Source organism: Mauremys mutica, chromosome 12, assembly GCF_020497125.1.
Source record: "Mauremys mutica isolate MM-2020 ecotype Southern chromosome 12, ASM2049712v1, whole genome shotgun sequence".
In the NCBI taxonomy this organism is placed as follows: Eukaryota; Metazoa; Chordata; order Testudines; family Geoemydidae; genus Mauremys; species Mauremys mutica.
In genome coordinates, this window is record NC_059083.1 from 67,430,238 (window position 1) to 67,455,542 (window position 25,305).

The 25,305-nt window shown below is 48.7% G+C and overlaps 1 protein-coding gene across 7 annotated transcripts in view; it reads left to right on the forward strand.

The window, feature by feature from the left end:
• Positions 1–14,750: 14,750 nt before the first annotated feature.
• EXOC7 (exocyst complex component 7) overlaps positions 14,751–25,305 on the forward strand; it is a 33,273-nt gene continuing 22,718 nt past the window's right edge. For 4 of the 7 annotated variants that reach the window (XM_044982216.1, XM_044982218.1, XM_044982217.1 and 1 more), the window contains exons 1-5: positions 14,752–14,916; positions 19,868–19,933; positions 21,667–21,851; positions 22,611–22,716; positions 24,415–24,637. In XM_044982216.1, the coding sequence (XP_044838151.1) occupies positions 14,857–14,916; positions 19,868–19,933; positions 21,667–21,851; positions 22,611–22,716; positions 24,415–24,637 (640 nt within the window). In that variant the 5' untranslated portion in view covers positions 14,752–14,856. Of the gene's footprint in view, positions 14,917–19,867; positions 19,934–21,666; positions 21,852–22,610; positions 22,717–24,414; positions 24,638–25,305 lie in introns of all 7 variants that reach the window. The other 3 variants (XM_044982213.1, XM_044982215.1, XM_044982220.1) reach the window with 2 other exon arrangements.

Consider the following 25,305-nt stretch of genomic DNA (forward strand, 5'->3'; position numbering starts at 1 on the left):
TCAGGGGAGGGGATGGGAAGGGCTGGAGTGGGGGCAGGGCCTGTGGCAGAGCCAGAGGGTGAGCAGTGAGCACCCCTTGACACACTGGAAAGTTGACACCTGTAGCTCCAGCCCCGGAGTCAGTGCCTATACAAGGAGCTGCATATTAACTTCTGAAGAGCCGCATGTGGCTTCGGAGCCACAGGTTGGCCACCCCTGCTTGAGGGGGTTACATTTTCAAGCCTTCCTCTGCAGCCACGAGGGCTAGGAGCTTAACGTTTAAAAAGTGAAAGCTGAGATTCTCATGTAGTTACTTGTGTCCGGGAGCTGGGCCTTTAAGAAAAACATCAGCCACCACAAGAGTTGGCAATCCTGCAGGATCTACTTCCTGTGGGCCTGCTTCTCCACTGGCGTGCACCTTGAGTAGACACCTTCAACAGGGCTAACTCTGGGCCCAGGTGTACATGGCTACGCAAGGTACAGAGCAGTGGAGAATCAGGCCCAGGGTGGATTCAAAGGTTCAACCCCCCTTTGCAGTTGGGGTAAGATTGGTTCCAAACCTGAACTTTGCAGCTGGCTGCTGTTCTTTGAAATGATCCAAGCCAACCACCCTGAACTCTGGGAAACTTTAGACCTGCTTCTAATTCATAGTCCCGGCTGCTTTCCTTCCTTATGAAAATAGGTTTCTGCTCGGTTTTACACCTGTTCATCTTGCAGAGAATGAGCTGGATTCTATTTTGGCTTGTGCATCACCATCAACAGAGGAGTCTGCTCTCTTTGGATGGAGAACATTCCTGGTGTCGGTGCACAAGCTACAACAACCCAGCTTGACTTCCATGTCCTGGGGGGAGTTTGCAACAGCATCGGGAGGTCTATGTTCATTATGTCTCAATGGTTTCCAGGGGCAATGTGCTCAGTATACAACCACAACGACGTTTTCTTCTAACTACTAACTGAGCACATTGCCCCTGGAAACCATTGAGACATAATGAACATAGACCTCCCGATGCTGTTTATACATGGTCACTTTTCAGAATGGAATGGAGCTCTCAGGGCTCTGGCGCATCCCTCTTGTAGGATAAGGAATGAGTTTGAAACCATGGGACAGAACCTCCTCCAGAGTCATAAGGGTCTAAATGACCATGGCCACTAGTGACTGCTTTTTGAACCCAGACCACCAGAATGAGCGCTTCCTCACCGTGATGGTGTCGGTGTGTCACCGTGCAAGCTCATGTCACAACTCAGTGATGATCATACATAGCATTTATATACCATTCTTCATGCCATTGATCCCAGATTTCATATGTTTGTACTAGAACGGCAGGAGTTGGTCTTCTTACCTGTATTTTACAAGTGGGGAAAGCTAAATATCATGCCCAAGAACCCACAGCCAAGCCATGAATAGATCCCAGTCTCCTGGTGCCTGACCCGCTGGACCATGACAAGCTAACCTGGTTTGGTTTGAGGCCCCAGGCTCAGTTTGAGTGCCCCACACAACCAGCTAGCCCCAGGCCAAAATGGCAGTAATGAAGTGAGACCCCACTACTGTATTTGGAGACATCCAGCCTCAGCAGGAAAAGTGCTCCTCGTGGCTGGATCTGCTATGTCGTTCTGTACTCAAACATCAAAATGCTGTAGCCCCCCGTGAGCCTGGGACCTTGCACATGAGCCTGGTTTTACAAATATTCCCAGCCCATGACTTTTCCCTGAGTTCTGATTGAACCTGTTTTGGCCTAGGCAGGGTCATATTCAGAGGTGGGAGCGGTAAGGAGGCAGTGTCAACATGGTGATTACAAAAGCCTGTGTCCTAGCCACACCGGCACTTACACTGTAGTTAACACCCATGGCGCTGCACCATTGGGGAATTACAGCTGGTTGCTTGTGCAGAAGCAATCTCTGGGTGTGTGCGCCCCTCTGCTTGTGCATGGGAGCAAAGAGATCTGTTCGTGTGGGTGTGCGCACACTCTTTTGTAGACTAGAAGGATGGCGTGGGGGGAGGACGCGAGAGGCGGACACTGATGAATTGGCCGGAGGAATCTGAGAGGTGACCCCCATGGCCACATGTGTGCTGTGTTTGCGGGAGGTAATGGTTTGCTCCAGCAGCATTTGGTATGAGACACATTAACAGGGAGGAATGTATAAATATCCAAAGGTCACTGAGCTCCGCTAGGTGGAACGTGATTTGCAGTTACGTTACAGGAGCCTGCCATAACACTCAGCCCCTATGGTAAGGGGCGCGATAGGAAACCCCGGGAGAGAGAAAAAGGAGGAGATTCCGGCCCCCTGGAGTCAATGGCAAAACTTCACTAGGGCCAGAATTTCACCCAGAGCCAGAGCATGCTCAAAAGCCAGGAGCTCCTGTGTGACAGAGGCAAATCCAAGCACTGCCTGCCTGCAATATAGAGACAGGATAAAACTGTAGCCCATATTTTCTGCCTTATTCTGCTGTTCCTTGAAATTGGACCCTACTCCACTTGGCATCAGTGAGAGTCACATGGTTACATCCTTGCATATTGCTTCCAAAATGCACCCTGCATGGGACCTGTTCTTCTCTTTGCCTCTAAGGCACCATGCACAGCCAGGGTACTTTTTAAAAACACAAGGCAATAGATCGCCGTTGCTCAGGTGCTTTAGCACTATGATTGAACTGGAGTAAAAACTGAAGTTCTGGTAACTCTAGGAGCCTGATTCTCAGTGACAGGCTTTAAGGAACCTTTACACTGCCCACCTTACGGTCACTGTAAGCACCTTTGTGCTGCCAGGATGATGCAAAGGGGCTTTAATATAACCGACAATCATGCCCTAGAAGTTTATGGGGTTGATTTCAACCTGTGATACCCCAAATGGCTGGATCTTGGCTGCCTCTCTCCCTTTCTGACTCATGGGCCTGCTCCGTGCACAAGAATTGCACCGATCTGTTGCTAAATTGATGTAGTTAAATTGATGCCACCCCTTTGGGTGGGCCCTCTTAACTCAGCAGGTATCGATTTAGGTTGCAATTTGTGTGTGAGGTCAGGCCGCAGCCTCTGGAACTAGTAACAACAAAAAACAAACGAGCAGATAAAAACAAAGGGCAAGTGTTAGAGGAGGCTCTAGAGGACATGGGAAATAATAACCCTTTTCCTCCAGAGATCTCTCACATTTACAGGAGAGGAAATTGAGGCACAGAAAGATGAAGTGACTTGCCCGGGGTCATACAATAAGCCAGTGGCGTTGACCAGAATAGAACCTAGGACTCCTGATTCCCCCTCTAGTTCTATATCTACTGGTGCCTGTCGGGGCGGCTCTAGGATTTGCGCCGCCCCAAGCACAGCGGCACGCCACGGGGGGCGCTCTGGCGGTTGCCGGTCCCGCGGCTCCGGTAGACCTCCTGCAGATGTGCCTGTGGAGGGTCCGCTGGTCCCACGGCTCCGGTGGACCTCCCGCAGGCACGCCTGCAGATGCTCCATCGGAGCCGCGGGACCAGCGGACCCTCCACAGGCACGTCTGCGGGAGGTCCACCGGAGCCGTGGGACCAGCGGACCCTCCGCAGGCATGCCTGCGGGAGGTCCACTGGAGCCGCCTGCCGCCCTCCCGCGGCACGCCGCCCCAAGCACGCGCATGGCGTGCCAGGGTCTGGAGCCGGCCCTGGTGCCTGTTGCCTCATCAATGCAATGAGATGTGTGCACCAGCCACAGGACAAGGAATGTGGCAGACAAGTCAGTGGTTACGATGAAGCTGAGAAATGAGAAGAGCTGGCAGTTTGGACCCCACTCTGCAGAGCAGTTTATTTTAAAACTGCAGACACTAGGAAAATAAACACCAATCTCTATGGCTGTCTGAAATTTGCTTTCCCTTACTGTGATGCCAAAGTCTGCTTGATCTACAGATATCAGGGTTGGAAAGGTCATCCTGGACTACCTCTCCCACCCTCTGGGTCACTGCAGGATCGGACATAGATTTGCACAGTGATGGACATTGTGATTTAGCATCTCACCTAACATAAAATTCAGGCAGCACCATGTGCGGTAGCTACTCTACACGCGGGACCGGATCCTGCCGTCACTCACACTCATGCAACCAGTGATATCAGACTCTCTCTTTCAAGTCTGGTGGGGAATTTCCTTCCATAGCATTTTGGATCAGAGACCTACAGACCTTTCTTGGCTTGTGCACATGGGATTTGGGGCAGTTATTAGCATCTCATTCTTCTCTTGTATAGGTTGGCTTCTTGGTGGTCCTAGGAACCCTGGCAGAAACCCGCCTCTAAGGAGAAAGGCGAGTGGGGGAGGGGTTATTTCTAGCCCCCCAAATCCCTTCATCTCTGCCTGCTGATGGGATCTGCCTGTGCCCCTGGACCTTGGACAGCATAGCTGGAGGATTCAGAGTTGCAGGGGGCCAAACGCTAAGTAAACACTGTAAAGGGAGGCTAGTTAATCCTGATCATTCATTTACAAATAGTCATTTAGGGACCACTATGCAGGCAGCTAGCAGTGCAGAGGGAAGGCTTTCCCAGCAGGACCGTAATTCCTTGGGCAAATAAAGCCTGGGGAGGGAGACCACAGCTTGTGCCTGTAATGCACTAGTTGGGGTTCATTCTGGGATATCAGCCTGGGGCCTTCCTCAGGGGCCAGCCAAGAGTATTTTGTCATAGGGAGCTAATCCACATACAGGGCCCCATCCTGCCACTGCTGGAGTTTTGCCATTGGCTTCAATGAGCACAGGAACGGGGCCTTGAATGATGGATTTTCAGCTTCTCCTGAGGGATCCCATTGCTAACCAGTCACTCAGAACCCATGGTACTGATGGTAACACTCCGGCTAAATAGGTTGTGTTCCCCTCTAGTGCCTGATCCACAAAGAGGATAACTGCCTACTATTACTGCCATGAAGTCACTCCTCTATCTCCGTGATGGAGACCTGTGTATTTCAGCTGAAGGTCTGGGCTTCTATCTCCACTGGATGCCCATGGTGAGGGAATTGTTACACCAAGAAATTGTAGAATTTAACTGCCTGGAGCCAGTGTGCCAAACCCTGCTCTCTATTCCACCCTTGCTCGTATGGGAGACTAATAGCTATTGCAAAGCCCATGCTTAGGGAGCACTGAGGGTCTTCAGTCTGAACCATGCTGGAAGAAAAGGTCCCAGCCAAATTTTAAAGAGTAGGAAAGTGAGTTCATTGCAAGTGCTGTGATCACTGGCCATGGCCTCTCTCAGCAGCTTACAGCTCATCAGTTTAAGTCCAGGTCAGTAGTATCCAAACCCCACTACCTTCTCAGTCATATTCAGGTTCCTGTGTCAATGAGTTTGTGGTCTCAGTTCATTTCCCAGGAGATCATAGAACATCAGGGTTAGAAAGGACCTCAGGAAGTCATCTAGTCTAACCCCCCTGCTCAAAGCAGGACAAATCCCCAGTTTTTTGTTGTTTTTTAAAACCCCTGTTCCCTAAATGGCCCCCTCGAGGACTGAACTCACAACTTTGGGTTTAGCAGGCTAATGCTCAAACTACTGAGCTATCCCAGGACCTCCCCAAAAATGTACCATCACCACAGGACTGAAGCACTGTGGTGCTGTGGCAACTGCACCACCCTCTTGCCCAGAGTTCAGTGGGAGATGGGGCAGTGGGAAGCTTGCACTGCTGCCTATGCTGTGCCTGCTCTGTGCATCACATTCTCCAGGGCTGCCTACCTAGCAAATCTCACCAGCACTAGATGTATTTATACACTGCCAGTGAGACTGAAGAGAAAGACTGTACAGAGCTTAAGCCTGGGGGAAACTATTTAGCGGGTGAGGCAGCAGCCATTACAGATTGAGCTCCTGGACTTCGCGATTGCTCCCAGGCCAAGGCTGCTCTTTCATTGTCCCATCATGGTGCTGCCCTGGGACACCACCTCTGCACCTGTCTTTTGTAATTCTGCTCCTCCCTTACGTCTGCACTATCCGGGGCCTGACGTCTCTTGCTGCTTCTGTCCCTAATTCTTGTCAATGGGGGCCAGTGGGGAGGGGATTCTTGAACCTAGCTACGGCATTTGGAGCAGGGAGTGGAGGAGAAGTGGACTTGGCCATCTCTTGATCCTTCATCCATTGTCTTCTGTCTGCTTTGGACCAGGCCCTTAGAGCCCCTGGGTAAGTCTATGCTGGAGCGGGAAGGTGTAATTTCCAGCTCGAGCAGATATACCTGCGCTAGCTCTGATCGCACTAGCACACTACAAGTAGAGTGTAGCTGCAGCGGCACAAGCAGCAGGACAGGCTGGCATCCTGAGTACATACCTAGTTTCTTGTTGGGATAATACTCCGGACACTAGCCCCTCTCCCCTCTCACTCCACCCTGGCTACACTTCTATTTATTACACAGTGGCTTGAACAGAGCTAGCACAGGTATGTCTACTCGAGCTGGAAATTACACCTCCAGCTCCAAGATAGAAGTGCCCTGAGTAAGACAGGTCTGAACCCCGAATTGGTGAGCACCTGCAACTCCCATGTGTGGGGCTCAGCACCTTGAGGAGGTTATGGGTGCCTGGCCTTGCATGAATATAGCTTCAAGCTTCCAGTGAGATGTTGTTATAAACAACAATCCCAGACGGGACTTTAACAGGAAGGATGGTTCCCTTCTAACACTTGCACCTCCAAATTCATGGACGCACTCCTGCATGCACTCTGTCTCACTCCCATACACACACCTGTATGCTCGCTCTCTTTCTCTCTCTCTCTCTCTCTCTCTCACACACACACACACACACACACACACACTTTAACCCTGTCGGTCAGTGAAATCTGGATGACCCAATGAAACGGATCATAGACTCTGTGTCTGTGGGTAAGACAGCGGGGTGGGGGGACGGGCATGGGGAGGCAGTGGTTGGTGGCATTGGGGAGGTTGTTCCCACGCGTTCTATCATTCTAGGGCATCAGGAGGTCACACAGGAAGGGGAGGAGGAATCTGAGATGGGGGCGCGCTCCCAGTGTGGGACGTCCCTTCAAGCGATAATGAAGGTTTTGTAATTTTATGTTAATCCTGGCTGCTCTGGACTCTGTTCTCTCTCTCTTCTCCCACAGCAAATGCAAAAGCCTTTTGTAGACTTCTCAGTGCTGTAATCTTTCCTCGTTGTAAAATACTGGGAAACCTGGAAACTCAGCACTCAAAAAAGCATTGTCAAATTTCACATATATCTTTCTATCTATCCACACGTGCTCCTTTGCAGTCACAGCATGCTTACATTGCTGTGTGTAGGACCTACAGGAACTTTTTGTAGCATATTTAATTTTGCAGTAAAGAAGTAATCAGTTTTAAGCAAGAATCCTTCCATGATATTAGGAAGACATTTAACAATAATATAAGGGTAGGAAACCATTCACTTCTGGAGCTACGAATACTTGGTTTGTTTTGCCAGATTCTGATCAAAGTTATATTCTTTGCGTAGCAGCCCTTTGGAACGTGAGAGGGAGCACTGGAAATCTGGCTTCCGTTCCCAGCTCTCCCACTGAGTTACCGTGTGGCTCTAGGCAAATCACTTCATTGCTCCATGCCTCAGTTTCTCTATCTGTAAACTGGGCTAGCATACCTTCCTGTGAGTCGGAATTCATAAATGTCTGCAAAGTGCCATCAGATCCTTGGATGGAAAATGCTAGAGAAGTGCAAAATATTATAATTTCTTCCTGCCTCCCTGTGCCTATGACACTTGCTATTGTAACCTACCTTTAAAAGTTGTATCTAAGCTATGAGGCCCTTTAAGTAGCCTGACAGGGGTAACTGTTTTGAACCGGACAGCATGATCAGAGCTACCGAGCCCTGATCTGACCACAGCATCCCAGGCAGTGACGTTTTCAGCATATCAATTCTATCTTTGTTCAACACGCCCTGCAAACAAAATCGTTACTCTTGCGCAACGGGTGCCCTGGCCAAACGATACCGAGGAACAGATTCTCATTCAGAACCATTTTCTCTGTTTACTTCCTCCTGTTTCCCAACGCTGCCGCTTCGGCTGTGCGTGCGCACGGTCACCTGTCTTGCTGCTCTGAAGTGACACTGGAAAGCTCTGTTCCCTGCACCGCAATCAAGCAACCACAGAGGCCCCACAGTATTATTATTCAGCTTAATTGGACTAGTCTGCCCCGACTCCTGCAATAACAAGGAGGGCTGCTCTTTCCCTCTCCCCCTCATGCTGCCTGGTAATAAGGAGGCTTCCCTGATGACTTGGCATTCTGCTGAAGCCCCCTTGCTGACATGCCCTGGCCAGTTCTGAATCAACGTGTCTCCTACTTTCATTCACTCTGCACAAACTGGAAGAGGTGCCTGGGGGAGTCCTGCCCCCTGCAAAACTGCAGGACAATTTTCATGGAGACAAAAGTAGTCTACATACTGCAGCTTGTTATTGAGAAAATCCTTGGTGGAAAACGTCATTAGGATGCATGTGATCAATCTTGCACTGAAGATGGGAGTGGGTTCTAAGGGTGTTCCCAAACTAGAATGCCACAGCTGTTTGACCCACAGAGGGACTGGAAATCTTCCCAGAGCAGGCACTGGTACTTCCTGCTTCCCGTTGGTGGCCCAGGGTACCTGTGTGGTCATGTAGGGTACTTAGGGTGACCAGACAGAAAATGTGAAAAATCGGGATGGGGGTGGGGGGTAATAGGAGCCTATATAAGAAAAAGACCCAAAAATCAGGACTGTCCCTATAAAATCAGGACATCTGGTCACCCTAAGGGTACTGCTCATACAGAGACCACAAGTCCAGCCCCCAAACAGTTACCCGCTCCAGTAGAAGAGGCTGCCAACCCCCTCAGGCCTCTAAGTGGACCCAGGGGCTGTGCAGAAAGGCCATTGCTGGCTCATTGCCACACACTGATATGTGGATCAAGCCCCTTGACCTCTAGACCACTCTAGGGCATATCCTGCAATGCCCCCTCCGGTCATGGAAGATCTGTGGCTTCTCCATGACTCTTAGAGGGGCCAGCATGGGGGCACTCAATTTCCGCTGACTCTCCACCCCTGACCTCCTATTCCTACAAGCAACTGCAGTTTCGTTGCTGGGGCACCAGCAAGAATTTGGCCTTTATAATGTTTCCTCCTCCTTTAAGATTCAAGAAACATGTAGGCCTTACTCACTCCTCCCCCTCCCATTTCCCCAGAGTTCTCGCCCTGCATGTCTCTCCTCTGGAGACAATGGATCCAAAACAGGCTCAGCCTCATAACTGTGTTCCCGGCCTTCCACCTCCTTCCCCTTGGCCAAGCGGGTAGAAGCTTGTGGTCAAGAAGTTTCCCTCCCTTGGGTGGTTTGCCAGGTTGGTCCACGCAAGAGGTTGGAGAACAAAGCTGAGGAGAGGCAGAGAAAAGGGGATAGGCCACGGCAACAGGAGGCCTTTGCTCTTCTCCCTTTTTGGAATCCTTGCCTGCCAGTCGGACTCAGCCCTGCCACTGGCTGGAGAACAGCAGAAGCCAAATACTCAATGGGGCCTGGAGACTGAACACCCCTCTCAGACCAGGGGGACCCACAGGGTCAGGAATGCACAGGTGTTAAAGAAAGGGGGTGCAGTGGGAGTACAGCTCCCATTCCTCGTCTGAAAGCCCTGGTTTGGGGGAGCGGTGCATCCACACAGCTCCCCCTCCTCCTTGGCTGGTACAGGGAGAGCTTCCCTGCTTGTCTCTCCTTTAATCAGGCCAGCATGGGGGAAGCTGGCACTGCTGCTGCCCTGCCATGCCTGTTTTGTGGAGAGAAGAGTTCCTTCTCCAGGTCTGTCCGGCGGGCCCCTTTCACCAGCACGAAATCCAGACACAGCATTTAATCTGCCTGTATGTGCCAGGTGCAATAGGGGTTATTGTCACTTTGCTGGGACCCTTATATTTAACCCCTTGAAATCTTTTCCTTGGAATTTCTTGCATAGTTTAGGTGGCCCCACCCAACCACATCCACATGCACCCAGGGGGTTCAGTCCTCACGGGCCCTGCAGTCCTTGCTCTCCCTGCTGAGTCGGACAACAATTGACAGTAGTTTGGTTTGGGGGGGGGGGGTCACCCCTGCACCAGGGAACAGGACTGAGACTCGTTTCACGTAGGCCACAGAACAGCCATCGAAGGTGACAGCTTTCAGTCATTACCAGTGTGGGACGGACTGAATCTGGAGGCCTGGAGATGAAATCCCCTGAGCCACCCAGTGCCCCAGCCTTCATATTGTAATTTCACATTTTTTTAGAAATAACTGGTGTTTTTACTAACTCCTTAGCTGTTCCTTCTTCAATGAAAGCATATTTTACCAGCACTCAGTGTTTGATCTGAAGTCTTATCTTTGATGTGGCGCTATATCTGTGATTTGTGTTTGGGCTGGTGATTTATTGATGATTTGTGATTATCTGGTCATTGTACGTTTATTGATTACGCTTGCCTGATTATGTGCCCAATTGATTATTGGCAGGTGCTTCCTAGGGGCTTTTTGAAAACAAGATCAGCTCAGAAGCTCCAAACCCTCCATCCCAAACTCTCCAACACAAATTCAATTCCTTCCTACAATGAAAACAGCAAGCTTGCCTGGTAAGGAGGCCATGAGCAGGGGGCAGGGTCGACTCCTGAGAAATGGCCTATGTCACTCTCTCTGGCATCTGACCCCAGCTTCACCTCTTTCCCTTAATAGGCCAAGTAATTCCATAGGGAGTGAACAGAGCCTTTTCACTGGCTTTTCAGGACAGACATAAAGCTCTGCTCATAAGATCCTCAAACAAAAGGCTGATGTCAAGGGGGCCACAGTCTAGCCAGCACCTCTAGCATCCAAGTCCCTTAGTGGAGGGCAATGGGGAGGCGGTGGGACAGTGGGAAGGGAGCAAACATACAGTAATATCATTGCACGGTGCAGAAAAAGGATGGAACTTCGAAAGCTCTCATCAGTAGCCCTTTCAGCTTGTGCTTTCCTTTGAACAGCACTGCAAGATTTGACATAAAGGATGCTGCTTATGCAGCCAGAGCGGCAGAAGGGCTGTTATCGACAGCAGCCATTTGGGGCGAAAGGAACTGATCTGACATCTCTGTGTTCTCATTAATATCTCAAATATCTGTAGGATAAAGCTTGTCGCAGAAGCAATATGAGGCAGCTGAAACGTGATGCGGGTACCAAACCACGCGGGGGGGCTGGAGAGAGGTTCTTTTCCCTACACACAGAGGGCCGAAGTCTCCAAACTAGGAGCCTCAGCAGAGCCTGCACACCATGTCTGCATGGTCACAGCCGGGTAATTTCACAGGCAAAACACACTGTTGTACACATCCCATTCAGTGAAGCGGGTGCACAAACACAGCTGTTTGCAGCAAGATAAGGTGCTCTGTAATACATGCTGAAGTTGTTGCTGAACAAAGACAGCCCCTGGTTTACTTTCAGCTCCATCCAAAACACCGGGGCGGGGAAATCAATGTTTGCCAACTGAAGGAAAAAGGCAAGGGGACTTTTCCCTTCTCCCTCAAGATTCTAAAAGGGTTTTACTAGCTGCAAATAAAATAAAAAAGCAAACAACCAAAAACGACTGGACGGTGTCCTGATGAAAGAGCAACGCCCCATAAACGGCAACATTCTTGGTTGCTGGGAGCAGTATGAGGGCAGCAAGTGAGTCTGGTGCCAACAGTGTGGCATCATCTGTGCAAATAAATCTAACTCCTCTACTCTGCTCCCTGTGGAGCACAGAAGATGGATGCTCATAGGGGCAAGGTGCCCTTTCTGCTTGGGAGGTAATGCTTTCTAATGGTTGGAGCTGGGAGGCGTTAAATGGAAGTCAGGACTCCTGGGTGCCGTCCTCATCTCTGCAACTGACTTGCTATGTGACCTTGGGCAAGTCACTTAATCTTTTTCTGGCTCTGTTTTTCCTGTAAAATGGGGATAATAATTCCTACCCTCCAGGGACCTGTGATACTCTGTGATTTATTTGTAAAGCATTTTGAGATGCTGTGAAGGGCAAAATATTATTTTTTTATTTTATTACAATGTTGTATTGCCTAGAAGCCTCCCCTAAGTCATAGCCCCATTGTGCTAGGTGCTGTATAAACAAATAGTAAATTAGAGTCCCTGCTCCAAAGAGCTGTTGTTCTGATTTAATAACAGAAAACACTTCAGACTTCCTTCTAATCATTACAATACAGCTCCCTTCCCCAGTAATGGATTCAGGGAAACTGGGTAGTCCATGATATGCTGATTCATTTATCAGGGACCAACGTGGGGAAATTCCCCTCTTTATGCTATGTTTCTAGCTGTCAATGACTTCCCAGCCAGGTAATGTAGTTCCCACTTCCCTGTATATTAGCATTATTGTTTGCTAAATAGCTTACGATATGATATTTACCTTGATCTGTGGCATTAAGACCTTTCCCTCCACCCCCAAAGGAATGTCTCAGATAAATTACAGTTGGCACATGTTGCACATGAGGGGTGAAGGGTGTTGGAGGATTGGCTTGGCTTGGACGAGTTGCCTAAAACAATATTCCCCCTATGGCTGCTCTGGTTAATAGTTGGAAAGTCCTCTCTTGTTTCTTTGGTTCCAGGCTAGCCCTAGAGACTCTACTGCAGGGGTTCACAAACTTCATTGCACCGCGACCCCCTTCTGACAGCAAAAATTACTACATGACCCCAGGAGCAGGGAGCCAAAGCCGGTGCCTCACTGCCCTAAAGGGGTGGGGGCAAAACCAAAGCCTAAGGCTGCAGCCTCAGGGAGGGGCCCTGTAACCTGAGCCCCGCTACCCAAGGCTGAAGCACTCAGGCTTTGGCCCTGGGTGGCGGGGCTCAGGCTTTGGCCTGGGCAGTGAGGCTGGGGCTCGGGTTTCGGCCCTGGCCCCAGCAAGTCTAATACCAGCCCCATTAAAATGGGGTCACGATGACCCACTTTGTGGTCCCGACCCACAGTTTGAGAACCACTGCTCTACTGTACAATTCCCCCTTTTTCTCAAAAGGAGGAAAGCTGGTGCTTGGGGACATCTGGTGGATGTGCTGCATTTTACATGTCATTCTCAGACTAATGGTTCTGGGAATTCATTGCATGTTGCTGATCTTTTGTACCACTGAAATTGCTCTTCTCATTTTCACAGTGCCAGGATTTGATGTGTGTTTCTTGTGCGGCTTTCAGTTTGGAAGGCTCTGAAGGAATCACGACCTGCTGCTAGAGGTCCATGAGATGCTCTTGGGAGATGCTCTCTACCTGATACAGAGACGCTCAGAAGATATTATGGTGAGGAAGGGTGCAAAAGAACCTAGCGAAAGCACACATATAAGGATATATATCCTTATATGTGTACTTTCGCTAGGTTCTTTTGCACCCTTCCTCACCATATCTTCTGAGCGTCTCTGTATCAGGCAAGCCACTCAGAGAGGAGATTTATCAAGAGGAGAAAGGTGAGTGTGCTGATGCTAACTCCCAAAATGAGAGAGACTGTCTAGGGATTTACTCTCATCTCCATGTGGAGGGAGTACAGTGTGTAGCCCCCATAAATTGGCATTGTGTGCCTCCATGGCAGTAGCCAAGCACTGAGGGGGAAATCCTGACCCTTGGCCTTTAGCTAGGGTGACCGTCCAGATGTCACGATTTTATAGGGACAGTCCCGATTTTTGGGTCTTTTTCTTATATGGTCTCCTATTACCCTCCACCCCCCATCCTGATTTTTCACACTTGCTGTCTGGTCACCCTACCTTTGCTGCCCATTTTGTAGCTGCAGTGCCACAGACAACTCACACACGGTGATATTAATAATACAGCTTTGCACTTTGATGGCGCTTTCCATCCATGTTTTTTGGAGAATTAAAGAGTATTAATGAATCTTTGTGACATGTCTGTGAGGGTGGTATTATACCCACTTTGCAACAGGGTAAACTGAAGAACAAAGTGAGAGGTTGGGTAAACAGAGCCAAAAGCAGATCAAGTGACTGTGCCCAAATAAGTAGCAGAACTAGAAAAAGAAACCAGGAGCCCTAACTCCCAGATCTAGGGTGACCAGACAGCAAGTGTAAAAAATCAGGACGGGGGTGGAGGGTAATTGGTGCCTATATAAGAAAAAGCCCCCAAAATCGGGACTGTCCCTATAAAATCGGGACACCTGGTCACCCTACCCAGATCCCTGCTATAATCACTAGTGAACATTTCTTCTCCTTACTTTCAACTGGTATTTTAAAAGGGAAGGTTGCCGGATCCTAAAATGTCTTAATAGTCACATAACTGCCCCCGTGAACTGAAGAGAATGTTAATTGTGTAACCGATGGGGTAACAATCTTTTAAAAATGGGCACTGGCTTTTGAGATCTCTGCAGGATCTTTTGAGCCTGATCCCCCACTCCATTACTGTGGGGAAACTGCACTGGAATAGTTAAACTGGTGCTATGGAGTGGAGAATATAGGTGCAGGAGAGTGACCTACCCCAGCCAGTCACACTGTTAGCAGGAGGCGGAGCGATATGGTTCAGAGGGTGTAATAACAAATGTGCTGTATTCAATATGTGCCTCCTCCTAATTCCTACCCGTCACTAGTGATACACCCACCCCCCAGCACTAAATATGCCAAGGGAGACCCAGTGCCACTCCCAACATGGCGATCTTCGAAAAGTCATACCACTGCCTGCCACTCTTAATATGGCTCCGATTGGAGGAGCGCATGCGTATTGCTGCTTGGGAGCGGCCGCTGCCGTAGGGTCCTCCAGGTGCGCATGCGTACTGATGCCCACCACACTCAAGATGGCTGCCTGTGGAAGGGCGCCGGCGCATCACCGCCTGCCACGCTCAACATGGCGGCTTGGTGCTGACGGCAGTGGGCGTGGGGCGTGAGGCGGAAGCGGGGGGCGGGGAAGTCGACAGCGGCGGGCGCGGCCGGGTTGGGGGGTACTTGGCAGGCCGGTGCCCCTTGGCTGTTCCCAGCAGGCTCGCGGCAGTCCCGGCGCCAGGGCGGGGCAGGATGATCCCTCCGGAGGAGGCCTCCGCCCGCAGGAGGGAGATAGAGGACAAGCTCAAGCAGGTAGGAGGGGGGCTGGGCCCGGGCACCCCCGCCTCACTCCCCGGCAAGCCCGCAGGGGTCCGGCTCTCTGTGGGCCGCCACACGTACCCCGGAGCCCCCCGGACAGCTCCACCCCCATCCCCACCCTGAGACTCCTCCTGACATACCCCCCCCATCCTCCACCCCCCAAAACTCCTCGCCTCTGGATTGCTCCAGCCCCTGAGAGACACCCCCTGACTAGCCCCCCCCTTGAAAGACTCCTCCCTTAGAGCTTGACACACACACCCCGGGCAGCTCCAACCACCCACCTCCCCCTCCTCCTGGGTAGCGTGACCAGATGTCCCGATTTTATAGGGACAGTCCCGATATTTGGGGCTTTTTCTTATATAGGCTCCTATTACCCCCCACCCCCATCTCGATTTTTCACACTTGCAGTCTGGTGACCCTACTTCCGGGCGGCATTGCCCCATCTCGGACACCTCAACCCACTGCGACCAACCGGCGCTAGGGAGACTCTCCCCAGAACCCACCCACATCTTAGACACTGTGCCCTGCCCTGGACAGCTCCACTCCCTAGGAACAGCTTCTTCCTCTAAAGAGACCTTTCCCTACCTTGCTATCTGAGATCTTCCTTCTCTACACAGCTCCATTTCCCCTGGAATTGGCCCCCTCTAAGAGACCCACCCCAGAACTTTCCCCAGTCTTGGGGCTCAGGGGACCCTTGTTGGAGCCAGATTCCTCCCTGGCCTGCTCCACTTCTCTGGAACTGAGACCACTAGATAGACCTCCCTGGAACTGAGACCTCCCTGCTCCCATAGAACCAGACTAGACAGCTCTACTCCTGTGACACCCCCTCTCCAGAGAGATTCTCCCCCACTTTGGGCCCTGAATGACCCCTATGAGAATTGTCCTTTCTCTGGAGACTAACCTATCCCTAGAGTGATTCCAGCACTCCACAGGCTCTGGGAATGGTTCCTGTGCAAAGAGAAGACCCATTTCTTATGACTTCATGCATTTCCCTCATCCTGGAAGATGACAATTGACAGTTCAGGTTCCTTCTTGTTCCCCAGCCTTGTTTGCACACACAACTTGCAGCGGTTTAATTAAGATCAGTTAAACCAGGGATAGTCAATAGGTGGGCCTGGGGCCTAACCTGGACTGCCAGATGCTTTTGAATGAACCACAAAATTTTGTTGTTTACTTTATTATCCTTGTTGTTGTTGTTTTCACTGGAGTCTGGACGTGGACTATACCTTGACCAAGAAATTTGGACCTTGACAAACAAAGAATTGATTACTCTGGAGTTAAACCAGTTTAGTTAAATTGGTGCAAACCCCTGTGTGGGCAGAATTTTATCAGATTAAAAATGGTTTAATTTGTGTCTGTTGCCTAAATTTACAGGCGTAAGCTAATTTGATAAGCCATGTCTACACTGCAAACTTTGGTTGACACAAGTTACATCAGCCTAAAGCCACCACAGTTAGTATATCTTTCGTGTGCATTCATACTTGGTTCCTGGTGTCATCACTGCACATACTCACCCGAGAGTGCTTGGGTCAATGCACAATGTGGTGCACCATGGACAGGTATCCCAATATGCAACTTGCCATCAGGGCCGGCTCCAGGAACCAGCCCAGCAAGCAGCTGCTTGGGGCAGCCAACGGTGAGGGGCGGCACGTCCGGGTCTTTAGTGGAAATTTGGCAGCTGGTCCTTCACTCCAAGAGGGAGTGAGGGACTTGCCACCTAAGACTGAAGCCGCAGCGGTAGAGCTGCAGATCACGACTGCGGCTTTTTTTTTTTCTCTCTTTTCTTTTTGCTGCTTGGGGTGGCAAAAACCCTGGAGCCGGCCCTGCTTGACATCATCCAGCTTGTTGTCTTTTGTGAAATTGTGGCAATACATCCTGAGACAGAAATGAGTCATGCAGAGGTGGCCGGGAACAAGAGGTCAAGTTTCTATCAAGCAACTTTCTCCATCCCATAATGCCATCCATATCCCATAATTTTCAAGCTTTTTTAAAAAATCCCACAAACCCATGCAGCACGTCTCACTGTCCAGCATCGCTGATGGAAGCATGGAGCCCATGCAGCTCTGCGCTGTAGTCGTGAGCTTGCAAACCCAGGATGAACGATCCTCCAGTATTTGCAGAGCTTCAGGAAGAACCACAGCAATGGGGGGCATGACAATTTGGTGGAGATCAAATTGCTGTGGAATATATTGAACATTCATTCAGAGTTGTCAGCGGTGGCCACGAAGCAGCTGCAGACAATGAAGCGCCGCTTCTGAGCCTGAGAAACGAACACTGACTGGTGGGAGCTAATGGTAATGCAGGTTTCGGATTATGAGCAGTGCCTGCAGAACTTTCGGATCCAAAAGGCCACATTTCTCGATCCGTGTGCCGAACTTACCCCTGCTCACCAGCGCAGGGACACTTGAATGAGGGCCACACTAACAGTGGAGAAGTGAGTGGTGATTGCTTTGTAGAAGCTTGCAATGCCAGATGGCTACCAGTCAGTGGGAAATTGTTTTGGATTTGGAAAAATCCACAGCAGGGGTTGTTGTCATGCAACTGTGCACTGTCATTAATAGTCTCCTGCTACTCAATGTGCAGGACATAGATGGATTTTCAGCAATGAGATTCCTGGACAGCAGTGGGCAATAGACAGCATGCATGTCCCTATCTTGGCACCAGCTCACCTTGCCACAGAGTAACTCAACAAAAGCATTATGCAGGCATTGGTGGATCATCAGGGACACTTCACCACCATCAGTGTTGGCTGGTCAGGGAAGGTGCTTGATGCTCGCATCTTTAAGAACACAGGACTGTTCAGAAAGCTGCAGGCAGGGACATTCTTTCCTGGCTGGCAGATTACCATTGGCAATGTTGAAATGCCAATAGTGATCTTGGGGTCGTAGCCTTTGCCTTGCTCCCTTAACTCATGGAGCCATACACCAGCCACTTTGACAGCACCAGCAAAAGATTCAGCTACTGACACAGCAGGTGTAGAATGACTGTTGAATGTGATTGAAGGTATGCTGATGTTGTTTACTGACAAGATTGGATCTCAGTGAGTAAAATATCCCAATGGTTGTATCTGCTTGTTTGTGGCCTGTTGTGTGTAGCAAAGAGGGAAATGTTGCCACTGAGGTGGAGATAAACTCTGCATGCCGCTGTTCTGTGTAGCCAGACACAACTACAGTTAGAAAAGCTCAGTGCAGAGCTATGTGGGTGAGGGAGGCCAAGTAAAGAGCACTTTAACAGTCAGCAACAGTAGTGTGGTGTGGTGCCTGTATGCTGCAATGGTGCCTGCCAAAGTCACTGCGGACTGGCATGGGAAAGCACCCTACCGTGGAGGAAGAAAGATGGCTGCCATCCCTTGAAACATTGGGAAGAGGATTGCAGAGAACCTCCATGAAAGTTTCATCAAGATCACTCCGCAGGATTCAAGGGACATCCCTGTGTACATGAACAAACTGCTTCTCAGGCCCCCGCTCCCAACCCAAGAGGGGAATGAAAAGCAAATTACAACTTGATCTCTATTGAACTGCTACCTCTTCTAGTACGAGTAAATTAATGAAAAGTTGCTACCTGTGTCCTGCTACACTGGGGTCAGGCACCATCTGTTCATTGAAAGATTGTAATGGGAAATGCATTTACATACCCGAGGTTTATTCCCCTGCATTGGGCTTGCCCAGGCTTGGCTGCCAGGACTGACTAGTCTACAGTGAAGTTTTGAATGGCTCCTGGCTTGCAGCATAGCTGGACCAACAGGTCACATGTCCCCCATCCTCTTCCTCCTCCTCTTTGCTGGTCATGGTAGGGGTTTGTGCCTCAAGCTCCACTGAGGTATCCATGGTGCTCTGCAAGGTGCTGGTGGGTCTCTGCTAAGTATGGCTGTAGCTCATTGTAAAAGCGGCAGGTGTGCAGCTTGGCACCAGATCCAGTGTTGGCCTTCTTGGCCGCTTTGTATGCCTGCCTCAGTTCCTTTGTTTTCATGCAGCACAGCTGCTGACCCCTGTCATACCCCTTCACCTGTATCCCCAGTGTCCACGTTTCTATGGCTGCTCCATAGCTGTGCCTTCACAGCCTCTTCTCCCCACCAGCCCAGGAGATCCAGGACATCCTGTCTGCTCCCGGCAGGAGTGTGTCAGGAGCGTGTAGCCGGCATGTTCACTTGGACAGTTGCACACAACAAGGGAGAGCTGCTAGGTGTGCTTGCCAAGCTGGGAGTTCAGGGAAAGGCATTTTGAAAATACGTGGAGAGGGGTTAATGTGGGCATTCTGGGTCTCTATGGCCCCTGTGCAGTAGAGTTCACAATTGTGACTTGAGCGGTCAATATCAAGCATTGTGGGAAGCTGCTGGAGGACTGTTAGGATCGATATAGATCACGCAGTGTTTACGCTCGTACTGTCAACCACAGTACATTGACCATGGCTCAATGCCATTCAGGGAGGTGGTGTTTATTGCTTTGTCATAATGGGGAGCTTACATTGGTGGGAGACAAATTTGAGTGTAGTCACATGCATAACGAGGTCGATGCAAGGTGACTCTTACCCTAAATTTGTAGTGTAGGCCAGGTTTAAGAATATTTAAATTGAATTAAAAGTGTTTGCTACTCCGAGTTAATTGATTTTAAACAAATTAAAATCTATAGTTAAACTGGTGCTACTTTGTATGTAGATTATCAGTTGATTCTCACGAACTAGCACCATTTTGTTGGGTTTAAGTTCATAACACCAGAGAGAAATGTCTAAATCCAGGATGCCTCTTTATTGAAATAAAAAAAAGTTATATCATGTTAAGTTTTCTGTTCTAATTAAAGGTATGTGTTTTTAAACTCAACCTAAATTACTTGCCATTTTCTTTAACAGGAGTTAAAAATACACAGAAGTATTCTTTGACCCTTTTGGGTAAGGTTTGAAATTCACCTATCATGCAGAACTGATGAATTCTACTTTATTCCAATGACAGGAAGAAGAAACACTGTCCTTTATAAGAGAGAGCCTTGAAAAAAGTGATCAGCTCACAAAAAACATGGTAAGTAGAGTCCTGTAAATTAAGTTAAAAAGTTAGGATATGCTTTGCTTGGTCTCTGATTCTGTTGCTTTTTCTGCTGAGAGTTTCTTTGGAAGCTCTGGTTGTGTCAGTTTGAGGAACTTGTGGGTTCAATCGGTACTTTCCTCAAGATATCTAATCAAGAGGAAAGGTTATGAAGTGTGTTGGGGCACAAGCTTGTCAGTTCTGGAAACATGGGTTCAAATGATCCTTCAATCTGATCTAATCTATCTAGGTTTATATATATGGCTCTCCTCGTCTCAGTATTTTACTGCCTCCCAAATATGTACCAACAGAAATAAACTCTCTCCTGCCAGCAGGGAAAACAGCGAATGTTCTGTATGTCAGGGCTGAGGGGTGAAGAGCTATTGGAAAGCTAAGTTGAAAAGATGAGTTTTGCACTTATTTCTGAAAAGGCAATGTACTCAGTGATCTTTCTGAACTCATCTGGTAGTGAGTTCTGGAGGCTAGGTCCAGCTCCTCTCTGAAAGATCAGTCTCCTAAGCTCCCAAGCCTTCCCCTGTTGGTTGACAGTTTTGTAGTGCCAGTGGAATGTAGCTGATGTTAATAATCCTGGCTGTGGAGGGAGAGGTGATTGATCTATCGCATCAGAACATAGGCCCAGAATTGGATTTGGTATGAATTAGGGAGCCCGTGCACAGGGAGGAGCCGTTAGTTGCCCATGAGCACATCGTGTTGCTTAACAGGTGGGCTGCTGCATTCTGTGCCTAATGAATTCACCACCACCACCGCCACTCCTTATTCCTACTTTTGAATTTCAGTAAATGAGTCTGGATCACTGTAGCCAGATCTGAGTCTAACTGGATGGAATACAGATGGATTTGGTTTTTGGTTTGGTTTGGGTGGTGGTGGTTTTTTTGCTGTTTCAAGGAGTCCAAAATGACCCTAACATTGTAAACCTCTGTGATGATCTGATGGCAGGAGTCTTTGACAGAGGGGGTGATATAGAGGAGGTGAGTTCGTAACATACTTTTCCTGCCAGTATCCCCTCTGTCTTGCCTAAGTTTTGGCTTCAGCTGCTCTTTGCCCAGGAACTGAACTCAGCTAGATATTGGGAAGGCTGAGAGATCGTGCTGAACCAAGACAAGACAGAGGTGATCTTGGCAGAAAGAAGGAAGGGCTTTGACGAACTTTGTTCCTCCATAACATCCCCTTTTGCTCAGGCCACCTGCCCGCCAATTCAGTAGGTTGCAAAGTTGGAGTTTCTTGGCAACCAAATAGCCATGGCAGAGCAGGGCTATGAACATCAGTCAAATGGCTTCTTCATTGTAAAAATTCCTTCACATGTACTCAGTGCAATCGAGCAAAGCATTCGGTAGGCTCTGCTTCAGCCTTTTCCCTGTCCTAAGCACCTACAGTTTGTCTCCTTTTGGATAGGTTTCCCAGGCTGTCAAATAATAGCACTTCCATAGCACCTTCCGTGCAATGATTTGGGTACTATGCAAATGTTAATTAAACATCACCATATACTTATGCGGTGGGTAAGTATTACTTCCATTTACACATTGGAAAGCTGAAGCATAGGGGAGTTAAGTGACCTCCCCAAGGAGACAAGCAAGCCAGTGGCAGAGCCAGGAATAGAAGCTGGGAGTCAGGATTCCTAGTACCCTGCTCTAACCACTAGCCCACAAATACAGTTGTATTTTATGTGGAAGGAAAAACTCCATGCTGTTTGATCCTTTTTGGGGGTTTAGGTTTCCATCCTCTCCTCCTTTGAGAGCCGTTTGATGAAGCTGGAGAACTCCATCATCCCTGTGCATAAGCAGACAGAGAATCTACAACGTCTGCAGGAGAATGTTGAGAAGACCCTGTCCTGTCTGGATCATGTCATTAGTTATTACCATGTGGCTAAGGACACAGAGAAGATCATAAAGGAAGGGTGAGTCAAGTAGCAGGACCCTACTTTCCTCTACTGGATCTCTTTCTCCCATGGCTGTTTTGAATAGGGACAGTTGATTGGGCAGGTCTCCACAAAAATCTTGTTGTTGTTCTTTGTATTTTTTACATACTTATGTGCTTACCCCAAAGGAAACTCAGCCTGAACTTTTAGCATTACCTCTAAGGGTAAAATCCTGCTCTCATGTCTACACGGGAGTCCTCTTACATATTCTGCCCCCGATCCCTGTGTGGGGCTCCCATCCATTGTGTTCATTCCTTTCTTCCCATTCTCCACATTTTCTAGAGGCACTTTGCTTCCTTGTAGTTGCCTCCATCTTTCCAGCCAACGTGGACTGGATGGGCATCCTTTTATGGAGCTAGTGTTGCTTGCACTTGGGTTGCCCAGAGGGGTTACTGTGGTGCTATATGAAATGCTCCCACCGCACCAAGGGCTGAGTGTGCTGGTGGAAATACTGAGGAAGCAATTGCTGGCTTGGGAAGTGAGAGGCTGCGGACTGACTCCAGTCTCATAGCACTGTGGAATACTGTAATGGGCTGCTGGTTTTGCTTGAATCGGGTCTTTTTAAAGCAAGCCTTTCCAAGTTGCTTAGTGAATTCGGGTGGTGATGAGTGGAGGCAGTCGTAAAATTCCCTTTAACCTCTGACTGAAGAATGAGGAGTTGAGGTCTTCACTGGTTTTGTTCCAACCGGCGTTGAGGTTTTTGGTGTCTTTCTCATGTGTGCGCTATTTCCATTGCAGCCCTACGGGGAGACTAGAGGAGTATTTGGGCTGCATGGCCAGAATCCAGAAAGCTGTGGAATATTTCCAGGACAACAATCCTGACAGCCCAGAACTGAACCGGGTGGTATGTAGTGTGCTTGAAAACCAGGGGCATTGTGTGGGCATCTGCTTCTTGGACATCTGCAGCATATTGGCAGGTAGTGGCAAAGTGAAATTTGTTTGTAGGAATGTTCTCCTAGGATCCCGATTAGATTTGTTAGCAAGGATAATGCTTTACCTCCTGACTGTTGGCTTTCGTAGGATTCTGTACCAGTAAGACCTACGGTAGCCGAAAGCATGTACCTTGCATGCGCCTAAATTATTTCTTACTCCTAGCAAAGATAGAAAATGTCTATAATCCACCGCCCAGGATTTGCTATGCTCATTTCCTAGATCATTATGAAACACTGCTAGTGTGAGGTAATAGTCCAGTAGCCTATGAATCCCCAGGATAAGAAACAAACATTCATGCACTTCGAAAACAGAGCTCTGAGCTTTGCTAAATAGTATAGGTTAGGGTTTGCAAAGGTGCCCAAGGGAGTTAGGTGCTTTGAATTTAATAGGATTTGGGTGCCTAACTCCCTTTGGGTTTCTAGAAATCCTGGTGATACTGAAAGGATGGATAGGCCAGTGGTTAGGCTGGGATTTGGGAGACTCAGGTTCAGTTCCGTGCTCTGCCACAGACTCCCTGTGTGACCCTGAGCAAGTCACTTATCTTCTCTGTGCCTCCATTTCCATCTCTACAGTGAGGATAATAGCACTGCCCTGCCTCCCGGTGGGTTGTGAGGATAAATACATGAGATTATGAAGCATTCATATACTACAGTAATGGAGGTCATATAAGTACCTAAAATAGATCAAATACTGTATCAACTCTAAAATTAATCCCATATGCTCATTGCCATCTTGAATTCTTTCACCACCACCTATGATCCCTTCCCCACTCTGTGCCGCCACTTAAATTCTGGCATTATTTTAGCAGCTGCTGTCACAAGAACAGTTAGAGCTAGAAGGCTTAACTATCTGAAAGCAGCTTGAAATTCCAGCTTTCACGTGGCATGAAGCATTAATTGCTAACTAACATTTTGAGATCTCAGCTGCTAAAACTGTCCCATTTGAAGCATTGTGGGGGAAACAAGAAAGGAATCAGAACAATTCGTAAGATTTTCCTTTTTTTTAACTTAGTTTCTGTTAAGCTACCTGGGCTATGGATGCTTTGGTGAGGCAGTACTTTCAGAACCAGTTATTCCAAGCACTAATGCTGGACCATTGGTCAGAAAGAAGGGATGGAAATTGTATGCTCACTGCAGTCTTCTATGCATTATCCACGCTGCAGTCTTCAACTTGTCTCTTTAAATGTCACTTTCCTCTTCTCTTTCAAGACCTCCTATTATAGATACCATTGGCCAGATCTGCTGTTACCCCAGTGTAAACCTGGAGTAATTGCATTGAACTGGATTTGCAGCAGTGTAACTGAGAGCAGACTGTGACCCCACCTTTCCAGATCGTTGTGAGTGCTTAGAACTCCCTCTGAATAGCTATTGCCTTTCCCTTAGCAGTAGAGAGGTTGCTGCTGAGCTGCACAAAACTTCATCCCCTGCAGAGTAATTCCTTGACTTTGTTTTTCCCAATTCCTTACTTTTTAAAACTCTTTTGGCAATAGGCCAAGCAGATGTCAGTGGTACACAGTATTTAGGAACGCTAGAGATTAGGTGATGTTTAAAGATATTGGGAGAGGTTGCGGAAACACCTTTGTTTCTCCTGTCTCTGCTCTCTCTCCCAGAAATCCCTGTTTGAGAGGGGGAAGGAATCTCTGGAGTCAGAATTCCGCAGTCTGATGACGCGACACACCAAGCCAGTTCCTCCGATTCTCATCCTGGATCTGATCAGCGGGGAGGATGAGATTGATACGCAGGAAGATATGATTTTGGAACACCTCCCTGAGAGTGTCTTGCAAGACACTGTCCGTATCTCCCTTTGGCTGGTGGAGTATGGAAGAAACCAAGGTAAACTAAAACGAACCCCTCAGTGAGCCAATCTCTGAGACAAACATCATGTATCACATATTTGCTCATCTTGATCACTCCAGTGGTCTCCATCAACCATGTTATTGCACATTGCTGAGAGCAAAACCTGTCTGCTGAGGGCTGTCTGTGTCACTGTGGAACTCCGCCAGTAAGCTAGCTCTCCTCTCAGCAGTCAGGTCTGTTTTCAGGGTAGTTCTGCAGCTAACCAGCCAAGAGATCACATTGCCTTTGGAAACTGACAAAGAATGGTAGCAAAGCAAAACTTCTGACTCTCTGTCAAAGGCATTTCTAGGTGAGTAGTGTAAATCAGATTCCTTGTAACAACCCATTTTATCATTCTTTTTAAATCCTATTTCTCTGTAGTGCTTATAACAACCCTTTGGAAGTCGTTTAACTCTTCTGTGCTCAGTTTCCCCCTCTGTTAAATAGAGAGAATAGCAAATGATACTCCCTGCCCCAAAGAGTTTACAATGTAGGCTCAAATTTCTTTAAAGCAAAAGATCCCTAGGACAGATCTATAGGCAGGAACGTGGGACCCCAGTCAAAGCAGGTCAGTCCCTTTTGTGCAGAGTCTGTTTTCAGGAAAGGTCCAGCAACAGCATCCTCATTGTGCAAACAATCCCTTGAGTTTGGTTATCAGTCATACC